The 15,641-nt window shown below is 30.8% G+C and overlaps 1 protein-coding gene and 1 pseudogene across 1 annotated transcript; both read left to right on the top strand.

The window, feature by feature from the left end:
• Positions 1 to 320: 320 nt before the first annotated feature.
• Positions 321 to 1,848, top strand: LOC105635669 (berberine bridge enzyme-like 21 pseudogene; annotated as a pseudogene).
• A 10,076-nt stretch (positions 1,849 to 11,924) lies between these two features.
• LOC105635664 (berberine bridge enzyme-like 21) lies at positions 11,925 to 13,779 on the top strand. Its single transcript, XM_089726528.1, has one exon. The coding sequence runs from the start codon at positions 11,986 to 11,988 to the stop codon at positions 13,609 to 13,611; it is 1,626 nt and encodes a 541-aa protein (XP_089582654.1). The 5' UTR covers positions 11,925 to 11,985; the 3' UTR covers positions 13,612 to 13,779.
• Positions 13,780 to 15,641: the final 1,862 nt, after the last annotated feature.

Consider the following 15,641-nt stretch of genomic DNA (forward strand, 5'->3'; position numbering starts at 1 on the left):
CCGCGGGACCCATTTTATTAGTTTTTTTATTTAAAATCATAGCTGAAATTGAATTTGGAGTGCTAATATTATAAAATTTTTAATTTGCTGTGCTAAAAGATTTAATCACAATCACAGTTAAGATTTTTCGCTCTTCCCTACAGATGTATTTAATGAGAATTGAACTCAATAGCTCTTCTCAGATGTCCAATCTACATTGCTAATTGAACTATATAATCTGAAGGTTTTATCGTTAATATCCGTAAACAAATATTTTAAAGACAAAATTAAGTTATTTTTATTTTTAAAATATTTTTTTCAAACAACAGTTTAGACAGCAATGCAGAAGACACATGACGGTAAATCCCATATATATAATGTCTTTACAAATGACCCAACACACAACAGAACACAATCATTGTCCTCCCTCTCTCCTACTCTGCCAAACCAAAACAAAATGACAAACTCAACAAAGTATATTTTACTCTTTCTCTGTCTTCTTATCTTCAATCTTTCTTCTTCAATTACCTGTGCAGCCACTGTAGATGATACAGTCTATGAATTTTTCCTTCAATGCCTAAAGGACAGCACAGACCCAAATGACCAAATCACAAATCTTGTTTACACAAAAACCAACAAAGCCTTCACTTCAGTTCTTCAATCTTACATTAGAAACGCTAGATTAAACAAGTTAACAACTCCAAAACCTTTAATCATTTTGACTCCAATGCAATATCCCATGTCCAATCAATATTAATCTGCACTAAAAAAAAGTTGGTTATCAGCTTAAAATCCGCAGTGGAGGCCATGATTACGAGGGAATTTCTTATATTTCAGATTCACCCTTTTTTATTCTTGATATGTTTAATCTACAATCAATAACATTGATATAAAGAATATCTCTGCTTGGGTTGAATCGGGTGCTACACTTGGTGAATTATATTACAGAATTTGGGAAAAAAGTAGAGTTCATGGCTTTCCTATACTGGGGTTTGCCCCACTGTTGGTGTTGGTGGCTATATTAGTGGAGGTGGGTATCGTAATATGTTGAGAAAATATGGGTTAACTGTTGATAATGTTATTGATGCTGTAATTGTTGATGTTAATGGTAAGGTTTTGGATAGGAAATCGATGGGTGAGGATTTATTTTGGGCAATTAGAGGGGGCGGTGGTGGAAGTTTTGGGGTTATTATCTGATATAAAATTCAACTTGTTTCTGTTCCTGAAACAGTTACAGTTTTTAGAGTTCAAAAAACTTTTGATGAAGATAAAAGTACTATTGATCCTTTTTATAAGTATCAACTAGTTGCTCCAAGAATTGATAATGGTTTTTTTATGAGGAGTTTAGAGCAGCCTCTTAGTTCAAACATCAACAAAGGTCAAAGAACAATTAGGATTACTTTTAGGACAATATATTTAGGAAATGCAGATAGTGTTGTGAGTTTATTGGGCAAAGAATTGCCTAAACTAGGGTTAAAGAATAGAGAATTGATAGTGTCTTCTTTGGAGCAGGTGGAAGTGAAATTTCACTGTATAAACAAAGATGAGAATCATTTTGCTGACTATACGTCCAAGAAAAGAGTTGAGGTGACTGCATCATTTTTAGCATAGATATAAATTGAATTGAGCTGAGTTTTAAGAATCTGTTTTTGTGATCGTTGCTTGCTAATTCTCTCTTATCATTTTTCATCTCAAGAAACGGTTTTGGATGGTTGGTATAGCTACAGATTATTGCACCTGTTGTTTTGGCTTTATAATTTTAGTTGAGTGTTTGTGGGGGCCTATTGATTCAGGTCAGTACTTGGATAAAATAAATTTTTCTTGTACATTATAAGTTAATAAAATTTAATCTTTTTGCTGATAAAAAAAAATACAAAAAGTTCCCCCATTTTTGGATACATTGTTTTGTTATGAAATCGTTCATGTAATTACTGTGCAGGAACAGATTCTCTAGTTACAGGAATTAAAAGAAAAAAAAAGAATAGTTAATATGTATCCCACATAGCTACTAAATAATTAATTCAGAGCTGATTTAATATATAGAAAATCAAAAATTAAATGCTAATTTCTTTCCTTCAAAAAGTAATAAGAAAAAAAATGTGCAAAGAATATTAATGAATTTTTATACTGTTTCCATAATACTTGTCACATTTAAGGAAATAGTTTGTTCTAAAATGCTTGTCACCTTTACGGTTTAAAGGAGTAATAAATATTTTTTTTCATGTTTATCTTTTGTATATAACCAATAATTATTACTTCAAGTTAATGATTTTCTTAGAGAATTAATATTAAATTAAAGGTAATATAGTCAATGTATTTAATAATTTATTATAACTTAGACAAATTTAATAATTTTCTTAAGAGAGGTGAAATTCCAATTATGACAAGTATTATGGAATAGAGGTAATAATCTATAAGGAATGGTTTAGGTGATAAAATAGGTTTTAATTTTGGATAATTGCGAATTCTAAACTATATTAATTCCACACTCAAAAAATTGTTTAGGTGTGGAACTGCTAACTAGACTTGGAAATATACTAATCATTGAATTGTTAAGCTATGAAACTTTTCAAAGCAGTTTGAATGTATCTGTTATATATATATAGTCTCACTTTCTTTTTTATTCTTCTTAAAATGTATTCCTATTTTCTTTTTTAAATAATTATTCATTGTTTAATTTTTTTAATATACTCCTATTTAGTGTATATCTATATTCTCAATCGATACGCATCATTTAATATTATAAATGGATATTTTAGGAAAAAACCAAATAAAAAATATAATTCAACTATATTAATTAGTTTTTCTTAATCTATGTAAAAGTCAAACTAAGCCTATATATATAAAATGGAGGGAGTAAAAAATAAATTCCAAATTTTGCAGGTAATACTTGATTTTCTATGTTGAATGGCATTAAATACTATAAGAATTTATTGTTCACTCTGTATCCGTATACAAACTATACGATGAGATATTAATTATTATTCATTTAGTCTCATTTTATTTAATTGTTATTCATTTTTGAGATGTCTCAAAATATTTGCAAGTTTTCTAAATTTGTACATATAAATAATTATTTTTCTATAATAATCTTTATGGTTGTTCATTAAATGAATAACTTTTATTAATATCTTAATTACTTAAGGGTAAAAGAAGGTCAAAATAATTTTTATTTGACTAAATTCTTAATACGCGTGTTTTATCAAACCATGCAAACAAAACGGGATGGAAGAATTATTATTATTATTATTATTATTATTATATAAAATAGAGTTGGGCCACCGGCGATACCCCTTATCAGAACCCATGACCAAAGAAAATCTGTCCGGCTAACTTTCAACCAGAAATGGTTAAAATATACGCCTAACCAAACAAATTGACAAATTGATGGTGCTCTAATACAGTTTTAAGATGAAATTGTATCATAAAAGCAAATTAAGATGTAATTGCAATTAGAGTGTACCGTTACAACTAGATTGACAACATTTAGAGTGCACATAATATAAAAATCGATTTAAAGTGAAATTTCAGCCACATGAAAAATTCACGGTGAAATTGAAGATCATTCTAGAATATAACTCATTCAATTATATAGGTATCACTATTGAAATTATCGGTTTAAATTTAAAAACCGCGGAATTTAATATAGAAAAGATAAAATAAGAATTGAACCACTTTTAAATACTTTTTAAAATAGTGTTAATTTGTTATTTAAATTTAAATTTATTGGATAATTTAATAAACTATATTACATAGTAAATAAGGTACATATTAAATATGGTTAGAATATAATATTTCTAAGGATTTTAATTTTATTAGTTGAAAAAGTAAAAATAATTTTAATTTTATTAGTATATTGTACATAAAAGGTATATATTAAATATAGTAAAAATATAATATGTTTAATTCTTACTTTAATATGTAATTATTTTCTACAAATAACTTATTCTACAAAGAATAAATGTAATTTATTATTAGTATTATTTTTATAATAATAGATTATAAGATCTATTTTTGATATAAAATAAAAAATAAAACTCATTGGAATATATATAAAATATAAAATTATGATATAACACATTATATTAGCAAACTATATAACATGTTGAGAGAAAATTTTTTTCTCAAAAAGTGAAACCATAATTAATTATATGCTCATAGACTTTAGCAAAAAATAAAAAAGAAGAAAAATATCAAAATTATAAACGATGCTCTAAAACAATGATTAGTACATTAATTATTATAATAGCTATCTATCTATCAATAATATCAATTCAAAACGTAGTAAGCCAAGTCAAACTAATCATTACTTTGAGAAAATTTATTATTTTTTAATTTAATAATTACTGTGCATAATATTATAATTTATGATAAAAAATAATAAAAATAATATTTATAAATTAATATAAGATTATATATAAAAATTAAATTACATTTAATTGTAACGAGTAAAAATTAAAAATTACAAACAACATGCAACGCGCATTCGAGAAAATATATATAATATACATATAAGTGGAAATGAGGAAGGAGAACATTGAAATTGCCAAAAACGCCGTATTAAATTTATAGATTGATGAAAACATCATTAAAGAGTTTAATCTTATTGATTAAAAAAATTATAAATTTAATTTTATTTGACCGGTTATATTAGTTTTGTATATAAATCTAAATTCTATTGGCTAAAATAAAAAATTATAGTATATACTATATAAGATATATATTAAATACGGGAAGATTATAATATTTTTAAAGGGTTTAATTTTATTGATTGAAAAAATAAAGGTAACTTTAATTTGATTGGTTATATTAATTTTCTGCTTAAATCTAAATTCTATTGATAAAACAAAAAATTATATTATATATTAAATAAGTTATATATTAAATATGGTAAGAATATAAGAATTTAATTTAATACAATAAGAAATTATATAACATATCAGATATGTTGTATTAAATATGGTAAGGATATAAGAATTCAACTTGTTAAAATAAAAAATAATATATTAAATATGTTATTTTTAAATATGGTAAGAATATAATACTTCAATTTGATTTCCTAATAATATTTAATTTAAACAAGTAATTCAAAAAATAATTTTTAAATAATAAAAGTTTTGTAAAGATATATCCTAATAATTATATTTTGTGAGTTTGTTTAATTTACTAGAGTAGAATAAATGTAATTTATTTTTAATAATAAAATAATATTTAATTTGATTGGTTATAAATCAAACTAAAAATATATACTCTAATGAGTAAAAACTATCTTATTTGACATAAAATTAACTATATTTATTAAAATAAATATATTTTCTAATTGGTAGACTAAAATAATTCTATTATAAGGAATATTAATTAAATTATACAAACTATTTTATTGCATGAGATATTAACTATCTTATTGCACAAGAAGTTTTTTAAACATTCTTTTCTATATACATGCACACTTCAAAATATTACTTTGGTGTTATTTTTATGGTTTTGTTCTTATATCTTTGTTACTTTATCTTAAATCTTTTTCATTTCTATCTTTGTTAATGGTGATTAATATAATTTAATTTTCTTTTTTAAATTCTCACAAATGCTTTGGATTGCTTGTCTATATATTGAAAGCTTTCACGGAATTTAGTTTGTTCAATAAAATAGGATTTCTTGCACCTTTATATAATTAGATTTATTTTATCTCATTTATAATATATTACTAATTATAATTAATAAATCTCGAGTAAGTATATATATATATATATAGTAAAAAGAAGTGTTACATTAGAATGGATTAAAAAAAAAAACAATAGCTAAAATTTAAAAATGCTAACTGCCCTGAGCCTGATTCACAGCTGCATCACAATTTATTTTCACAAAATCATAAGAAGGAGGAGGTGTCCACTTCTGCAAAGGCCGAGAATTACAACTCTGTGAGAAGAAAACCATGTTAGCTTCACGGTATTCATACAATAGTTGAAGACCTAAGTTCACCATTTGATGCGGTAACAGAGTTTTGTCCTGAAAAACTATGAGATTTTGCATACGCCAAATAGCTCATGCAACAACCAAAGCAACATGTATTTGTTCGATTGCAAAATGCTCATCCAAAAATTCAAACCACTCAACAAAAGACCTGTGAATATCAGATGTATTAATCCGTATTGGACTGAGAAGCCAAACCTGCTGAGACAAAGAGCACCTCAGAAAAATATGGTCTATTGTTTCAACATTATTACCACACATAACACAAATGGGATTTACTGGGACGCCACGATATAGCAAAGCTTCCTTGCATGGTAGCTGAGATTTACAGACCCGAAAAATGAAGTGGTTAATTTTTTAGGGTACCTTGTACTTCCATAAACTTTTCCACTAACTGGACCCTGATGAGGAAGAAGCAGCACCAGTGTGCAATAAATTCAACTCTGAGAGAGCCAAATATTATATAGTTTTCACACTGAAGTGTCCAGACTTTGTTAAAGGCCATATAAGCAAATTTGCACTCCTTGTGTCACATAGAGGAATTCTAACAATATCCTCCAATTCAATAGGTAAGAAAAGTGATTAAAATAAAGGAAGATTCCAACAAAAAGCATCATAGTCTATTAACTCGCTTACCATTGCCCTTGGATCTAGTACAATTGGGAAAGAAACAACTCTATGGCCCTGAAGCTTTGGAAGCCACTTATCTTGCCAAATTCGAATCTTTGTACCACAACCAACTAACCAGCGGGCACCTTGTCTAATTAGACATCTACCATCCAGTAAACTACTCCATGTAAAACTCGGGTTGAAAACTTTTTGTGCCTCTAAGAAAGAATTATGAGGTAAATACCGAGCTTTAAGAATCCTAGCAAGAAGCGACTCCTCATCTAGGCATAACCTCCAGCACTGCTTGGCGAGCATAGCTAAACTAAAAGCACTGAGATCGTGAAAGCCTGAGCCATTAACAAACTTTAAAGAACACAGGCTCCTCCAACTAGTCCAATGGGTGCGACGCTCATCCTTCCTTTGCCCCCACCAGAAGCGAGCCATTAGACCTTCAATCTGATCATAAATGCCCTTAGGTAATCGAAAAAAACTCATGACACAAGTCGGGATAGCTTGAATAATTGCCTTAAGTAAAACTTCTTTGCCTGCACAAGAGAGGGTCTTTTCTTTCCGTCCCTTGAGTTTTTGCGCAACTTTGTCAACAACGTTGTTAAACATCTATTTCTTTTTCCTCCCTATAGATGCTGGCAAGCCTAAATACTTAGTGTATTGTTCAATAACTCAATCTCCCAAAATATTAAGAATGGTAGTCTAAGCATCCATAGGAACATTTTTGCTAAAAGATATCTTCGACTTCTTCAGATATATTTTCTGCCCAAAGTAATCTCATATTGTTGAAGGATATTGGTCATAATAAAATTGAGTAGCATTTGCCCGACCAAAAATAATACTGTCATCTGCAAAAAAGAGATGAAAGACAGATGGGGCTCTCCTGCAAATTTTAATCCCATGTAATTGGTGGCGAGACTATGCACGACTGATGAGATTAGAAAAAACTTCTGCACATATCAAAAACAAATATGGAGATAATGGATTGCCTTGACAAAGTCCTCTCTGAGGATAGAAGACTTCACTATGCTTCCCATTTATTAGCACTGAATATAAAATAGAGGAAACACAACGCATAACAATATCCACCCAAGTTATAGCAAAACTCATTTTAAGCATAACAGACCTCAGAAAAGGCCACTCCACCCTATCATACGCTTTACTCATATCAAGTTTTAAAGAAAAAGACCATTTCCTACCTTTAGTCGTTTTCTTTATGAAGTGAAAAATCTCAAAAGCTAGTAAAGCATTATTAGTTATAAGACCACCTGGTATAAAAGTAGATTTAGACGGACTAATGATAACAGGTAAGACAGTTTTTAACCGATTGGCAATGACTTTCATAATAATTTGACATTACATAAACTGATGGGCCGAAAATCTTTAGCATGAAGCAGGTTTTTAATCTTTGGGATCAAAGTAATAAACGTCTGATTAATTGATGCAGGAGATTTAAAATGGATAAAACTTTTTCCTTAACAAAAAATTGACCTAAAATATGCCATAATTTTTGAAAAAGGAAAGGAGGCATACCTGGTGGTTTGGAAGGATGCATTTGGCTGAGTGCTAGACAAATCTCATCAGAAGTGAAGGGCTTACAAAGATCAGAATTCAATTCCGCTGTAACCTTGGTTTCCATAGTATCCAGTGCAGAAGTCAAATTTGATGAAGCCGAAGAAGAGAACGATGACTTAAAATAAGTAGTAACCACCTTAGCAATATAATTCTCCTTGTAAAATCGGTTACCATTATCATCCTCAATCTTCTCAATATTATTCCGATCCTAGTGAAAAGATGCCTTCTGATGAAGGAAAGCTGTATTCTTATCCCCCTCCTACAACCACTGGATACGCGAGCATTGAGCCCACATCAACTCCTCCCTCTTAATCAGCTCATTTAATCGATCATCTATCTCTTTGCTTCAGAAGAACAGAAGGAGATTGGGTACCCATTTGTAACTTATGAAACTGCTCAAAAATAGTCTGAAATTTGTCTGTTAACCATCCCAAAATGTTGTCATTCCCATTTGCACATAGTTCATCCTGATTGGGTAAGACGATTCTCCAACTCATTATGGATAGTTAAAGGGTCACACCAAGCATTACGAACTGCCTCAACACAAGACGGTTCTCGTAACCACATGTGTTCAAACTTAAAAACTCATTTTCTTTGTCTTTTACACTGCGTGGTAGAGAAATTAAAAAACAGTTGGAGAGGACAGTGATCTAAACCTTGTCACACTAAGTGGCTAATAAAATAATTAAAAAATAGTTGCACCCATTCCTCAGTAGCTACAAATCTATCCAAGCATTCCTCAATCAATGTATTATCAGTGTGACCATTACTCCATGTAAATCGACAACCATTAAAACCCAAATCTTGAAAGTTGCAAAAATTCAATGCATCATGAAATGCGTTTAACTTCCTCTCCTGATTTTTCATGATGGAAAAGAACTTCATTAAAGTCCCCTCCATAGAGCCAAGGCAGATTTGAAAGACCTTGCAAGCTACATAATAAATACCAGGAGAGATGCTGATTATTTTCTTCTGGCCATCTATAAAAGCCAGTAAAACGCCACTGGTTATCAACCACCACATTGACATGATTAAAAGATGAAGACAAAATCTGAATATCCATTTCACTTGACCATATAAATCCCAATCCTCCTTTCCTACCCACAACTTGGTCACAAGAAATTGCAAAGTGATTAGGAAAACCACACCGGTTACTAACCTGACTAAACTCTTGTGATTCCAACTTGGTTTCCTTTAGAAATAAAAATTTGGGAGACTTATTCAAACTTCGAACTGCATTGAGGTTCCCAAGCCCCCTGCAGTTCCATACTATCGAACTTATAGCATTTGACGGGGTTGCAAAGTAACCTCTGCCATTGGGATACAGAGACGCCTACAATCTTCAAATCACCACCTTTTCACCTTTTACTATCATCAGTATCCATCAGGTTGTCAATATTGGAGCCAGACTTGTCTTTCCATTTTACCGGAAGTTGTAATGTAGAAGTAAAGTCTTTCATAACCTTTCTAGCAAGTCGTTTCCATGATACTTTACCATTATCAACATGGGATGTAGACAAGAGGAATCGTCCAGAGGTTTAGACAGTCAAGGTTGGGTTAGTGTTTTCTTTGGGTGACAGAATCAGTGGGGATGGGTTCAGAGTGGGTTGGCCAGATTTGGGTAAGGGGGTATAGGACTAGGAAGTGATGTAGGGAAAGTAGCATTTTGCATGTTTTCAGTAGGTGAAAGTGGTACAAATAAAGGTGTAGTGGACCTTAGAGGGGCCTCCGTACAAGGTAGGGTAGGTTGTTTAGGATGGAGCTATTCTGAAGCTGTGGTGATAGTAGCTTAGTCTGTATGAGTTTCAGGGTCCGAGCTTATAAGGACAGGTGAGGAGGGAACATGTATAATGGGTGAGGTGGGTAAAGGTGTGGTGTTGTACTGTTGATTATTGGGCTTTTGTTGTGCTGATTTGACATTCATATTTTTTAACTTTGTTAAGATATCCTCAGTTGACATAATACCTGGAGAGACTGGATTCTTATCCATCGTTGTATGGCTACTGGTATCACCTCGTGCAATCTCCATAGGACATCCCCCTGTACCCTTAGTGTCTGACTTTCCTATATGGTTAAAAACCAAACCTCTTTTGACCCACTGCATTGTCGATGCCTGACACTAACTTCCCCGTCTTCCTGAAAGGAGAGGCTCTAATAACATCACCATACGTCATTATCATGTTGTTATCCTCTGGTTCCTCCACACTGTCACATTGTTTGAAACTATAACCATATCTACCATATATGTAACAAAAGGTAGGTAGGGATTCATATTTGAGAGGGATCCAGAATGGTTTCCTCCTACACTTATATTAGTGCCACGCAAAAGAGGATTTTTGAGATCCATATCAACTCTAAATCGCATGTATTTACCCCAACCAACTTCATTATTGGTAAACCATTCCAGGATATTGCCCATTTTTGCACTGGTTAATCGAGCCACTGATTCCTTCATGCAACTCAAGGGAACATCGTAAGCCTGGACCCAGATAGAACAAGAGAGAAACTGTATGGAAGATGATTGTTCATTCCCAATAACTCGGCGAAGAAGCAATAAATTCTTATCGAAGTGCCATGGTTCATTATCTAAAACAAATTTAATATCTCTCCAATGATGAAATTAGAACATGAATACATCTTTGCCCCATTCACGAATCACAATTCCATGCTTCGGTTTTCAAACCTTAGTCATCGTGTCCATGAAGATGAATTTGTTAAAAGGTTTCATAGTCCATAATTTACCTGCGACACATAGTTGAGCTTGCCTATCAAGACTCTCAAAAACTTCATCCAAAACTTCTATTACCTCTGCTTCTGCCACAATTGGAGTGGTACATGTTTGATCAGTCATTGCTCCCTCTTGACTCCACAACAGATTTGCCAAAGCTAGATAATGAAAACAAAAGTGCAATCGAAACCAAAACTTAACACAGAAACATATTAGAAAAAAGAAATAAAGAAACAAAAGCAGAGAGGAGACATGGACATGAAGACAAAAAAATAAAACTCAATATATGAGGGACTATAGCCGTCAAAAGACAAAACCTTAGCTCTCACCGTGGAGAAGATGTGAGCTCTCACAAAAGGAGAGAAAATCTTTCTTTTTCAAATATAGTGTCGATTATTTTGTAGTTGATTAGCTGTTAACAAGTTGTTATTTATAATTTAATCTAATGGATTATTACTAAAGAATTAAAATCTAATGGTAAAGAATAATTTCTTTATTGATAGAATATTATCATTTTCCATTGTATTTTTGTCCACGAATAGAATAAATCTTTACCAAAGTTTTGAGGGACTAATGCCCAAATGTATAAATCCATCCATGTATTTTATACAAAAGAAAATATCATAATGTTTTTAATTTTTATTTTAATACATTAAACATTTCAACTTATAAAATTACATCTATTAAATACTTTAATTTAGTAAAATTTTTTGATTAAATATATCAACTTATAACCATATATACAATTAATATTTTACATATAAAAATTTAAAAATATTAAAAAATTATCATTGATAACGTTGAGCAGTTCTCAATGTTTCTAAAATTATAAATTTAAGGGTAAAATAAATTCAATGTAAAATTTAAAATGCAATATAATTGTTGGCCAAAAGTACAAAGATGAATATCTATGTTTGGGCGTAACCGAATTAAAACTGTAATCCTCTCTTTCCTTGCTAATCGCTAAGCCACAGAAAAAAACAATGCCGAAATCCACTAAATATGTATTACCTATTCTCCCCATATCCCTAAATCTTATATAAATAAATCCTTATACATGACTCGATTACACAACACAATTACATTTAGTGGATTTCGACATTCAAGAAAAAAGAATGTCGAAATCCACCAAATATTTCTTGCCTTTTCTCTTTGTTCTTATCTGCAACCTTTCTTCTTTATTTACATTTGCAGCCACGGTAGATGATACCGTCTTTGAATCTTTCCTTCAATGCCTACAGAACAACACAGACCCAAAAGACCAAGTCACAGATCTTGTTTACACGAAAACCAACGAAGCCTACACTTCAGTTCTTCAATCATACATTAGAAACGCTAGATTAAACAAATCAACAACTCCAAAACCCTCTATAATTTTAACTCCAAAACAAGTATCCCATGTCCAATCATTTGTAATCTGCACTAAAAAAGTTGGTTATCAGCTTAAAATTCGCAGTGGAGGACATGATTATGAGGGAATTTCTTATATTTCAGATTCGCCGTATTTTATTCTTGATATGTTTAATCTAAGATCGATTAATGTTGATATAAAGAATAACTCTGCTTGGGTTGAATCGGGTGCTACACTTGGGGAATTATATTACAGAATTTGGGAAACGAGTAAAGTCCATGGCTTTCCTGCTGGGATTTGTCCTACGGTCGGTGTTGGTGGCCATATTAGTGGAGGTGGCTACGGTAATATGTTAAGAACATATGGGTTAGCTGTTGATAATGTTGTTGATGCTGTAATGGTTGATGTTAATGGTAAGGTTTTGGATAGGAAACAAATGGGTGAGGACTTATTTTGGGCAATTAGAGGTGGTGGTGGTGGAAGTTTTGGGGTTATTATTTCTTATAAAGTTCAACTTGTTTCTGTTCCTGAAATAGTTTCAGTTTTTAGAGTTCAAAAATATATTGATGAAGATAAAACTACTGTTGATCTTGTTTATAAGTATCAATCAGTTGCTCCGACAATTGACAATGGTCTTTTTATGAGGATGTTAGTGCAGCCATCGAGTTCAAAGATCAACAAAGGTCAAAAAACAATTAGCATTACTGTTAATGCTTTATATTTAGGAAATGCAGACAGTGTTGTGAGTTTACTGAGTAAAGAATTGCCTGAATTAGGGTTAATGAAAGAGAATTGCAGTGAAATGAGTTGGATTGATTCTGTTCTTTGGTGGGCTAATTTTGACAATGCTACTTCTCCTAATGCTCTTCTGGACAGAAAACTCAATTCTGCAAATTTCTTGAAAAGAAAATCAGACTATGTGCAAAACCCAATTTCAATAGATGGGCTTAATTCAATTTTTACGAAAATGATTGAGTTGGGTAAAACTGGGTTAGTTTTCAATCCTTATGGAGGCAAAATGGCCGAAATTCCAGCCACTGATGCTCCTTTCCCTCACCGGGCCGGAAATTTATATAAAGTTCAGTATTCAGTGAATTGGGAAGAAGCAGGAGATGCAGCAGAGAGCGAGTATTTGGGTCAAATAAGGGAATTATATAGTTTTATGACTCCATTTGTGTCAAATAATCCAAGAAGTGCATTTTTGAATTACAGAGATCTTGATATTGGTATTATGGAGCCTGGTAAAAACAGCTTTGAAGAAGGTAGTGTTTATGGGTTTAAGTATTTTAATGGAAACTTTGATAGACTGGTTAAAGTGAAGACTGCTGTTGATCCGGAGAATTTCTTCAGGAATGAACAGAGCATCCCTACTCTTCCAAGCAAGGCTTAATAATTTACTGCTGATTTTTTAAGTACTAGAAAAATACAATGATTGTTCATTGTTATTGAAATAGAAATTAATGTGTTGTGTGTGTATATATATATATATATATATATATATATAATTTATTATTACTAATTGAAAAAAAAGAAATATTCAAAGGAAACTCATTACTTATTTTTTTTCCCATATTATTTATTTTTTTTAGTCTAGCATGACATCATTAATTTCTGTGGTTTTGTAATGGGAAGTGCTTTTTTTTTTTTTTTTTTTTTTTTTTTTTTTTTTTTTGTGGTAAATAAAAAAGACTTAGAAACACTAACTATAGCACATGCAGGCATGAGCAATGCCACAGAAATCACGAGCATGAGAGACGCGCCCCCCATAAAAAATTGGAGGAAGCAAAATTTAGCTAGAAAATCAGCATATGAATTCGCATCATGAAAGACGTGAAACAAATGATATGAGGATGAGTGGAAAGCGCTCGAAACTGTTAATTTAACCGAAAACTGAATTAAAGTGATTCTATTTCAGTAACTATGGTTCAATTTTTAAATAATCGGTTCGATTTAATTTTAATTTTTTTAAATATTTCGATTCAATTTGATTTTGAAAAAAAATAAATAAATTATGCATTTTTAGCTTACGAAAAATAATTGAAGCTGTTTTTTCTCCACTGGAAGTTCTATCTTCGAGAGCTCAAATTAAGCCAAGTGCTGATATGGCAGGGGCCTTTTGGCCCAGAGTTTATTAGCTTTTTGGTTATTTCCCTCCAATATAAAGCCAATGAACTTCTCAAGCACTTTCACTTTTTCTTTGAAAACATAAGAATTTACTTGACGTTGAATGATCGGAATTTATTGTTGGAAAAATTATAATCATAATCCTATCCCTCTGTTTTATTGAAATTAACTATTTTATCATTATATTTTAAAAACACGGCTATACCAGCATACCTCATGTTTTTAATCCCTTAAACATGATTTCTCTTACGTTCATTTTATACATTTTTCAGACGTTAAATTGATATGGAATCACTTCAATAACTTTAATTAAAAGACAAAATCAATTTTATTTTGAAATCAATTTTATCTCTTTGCGATATATCGTCAGTACTACTATCTACAGTGGTCGAAAAATTGAGTTATCTCATAATCTTTCAACCTAACCACCAAAATAATTAAAATCTTATAGGGAACTCAAATTTTACATCCATTTTCCTTTTTCATTATCAATTAAAACTGATATCAAGAAATTTTTAAACCTCAAAACTTTAAAGAGAGAAAAATTTGTTCATATTTCTCTCTAAATTGAAAATCATAATTTTGTTATTATTTCAACAATAACAACAACAAAATGTAATGATTTCCACTATATTAATCTCTTCATCTTCTTATTCTTTTTTTTTTTTTTTAATTTTAGAAAGAGAAATTGTATAATTGCTATTATTCTTGGTTTCTGCTGATTGATTCATTCGGAGCAGCTTTATGTGGCAAAAAGCTACAATACATTGTTCTAATACAGGCAATCCAGTGCTTAAATACTCTTGCAATGATCAAATTAGAACTTGCCAAGCTTACCTTGTCTCTAGATCTAAACTCCTTCAAACAAGGTAGGGTGTTAAAATGGGTCACACATGAAAATAAACAAATTATGTATGACGTTAAACAAGTTGGTGTTATAAATGTGTCACTCATATATGACGCAAATATACATGTGTCGTGTCGCAGATTGACACGCGAGTTAAGCGAGTGACTCGTTTATTTAGGAGGAAAGAAGTAATTTTAGTGTCAAATACAAATACTCTACTAAATCCTATTTAAACTTTATTGTTGTATTAATTTTTTTATTTTAGTCATAAATCTTGAAAAATCTATGCATTTTATGTATAAAAAAATATTTTTAAATATGATTTGTATTAAATAGGTTAAAATTAAAAAATATTATAAGCAGGTTAAGTGGGTCATATATAGGTCAACATGACCCATTTAACCTGTTTATGATATTAGGCGGATTACACGAGTTGTATATGAGTCAAT

Source organism: Jatropha curcas, chromosome 10, assembly GCF_041381405.1.
Source record: "Jatropha curcas cultivar XTBG-Jc1 chromosome 10, XTBG_Jcur_1.0, whole genome shotgun sequence".
Taxonomy (NCBI): Eukaryota; Viridiplantae; Streptophyta; class Magnoliopsida; order Malpighiales; family Euphorbiaceae; genus Jatropha; species Jatropha curcas.

Bases quoted from the DNA above. Each gene is read 5' to 3' on its own strand.
- LOC105635664 (XM_089726528.1), top strand. From the start codon at position 11,986: ATGTCGAAATCCACCAAATATTTCTTGCCTTTTCTCTTTGTTCTTATC.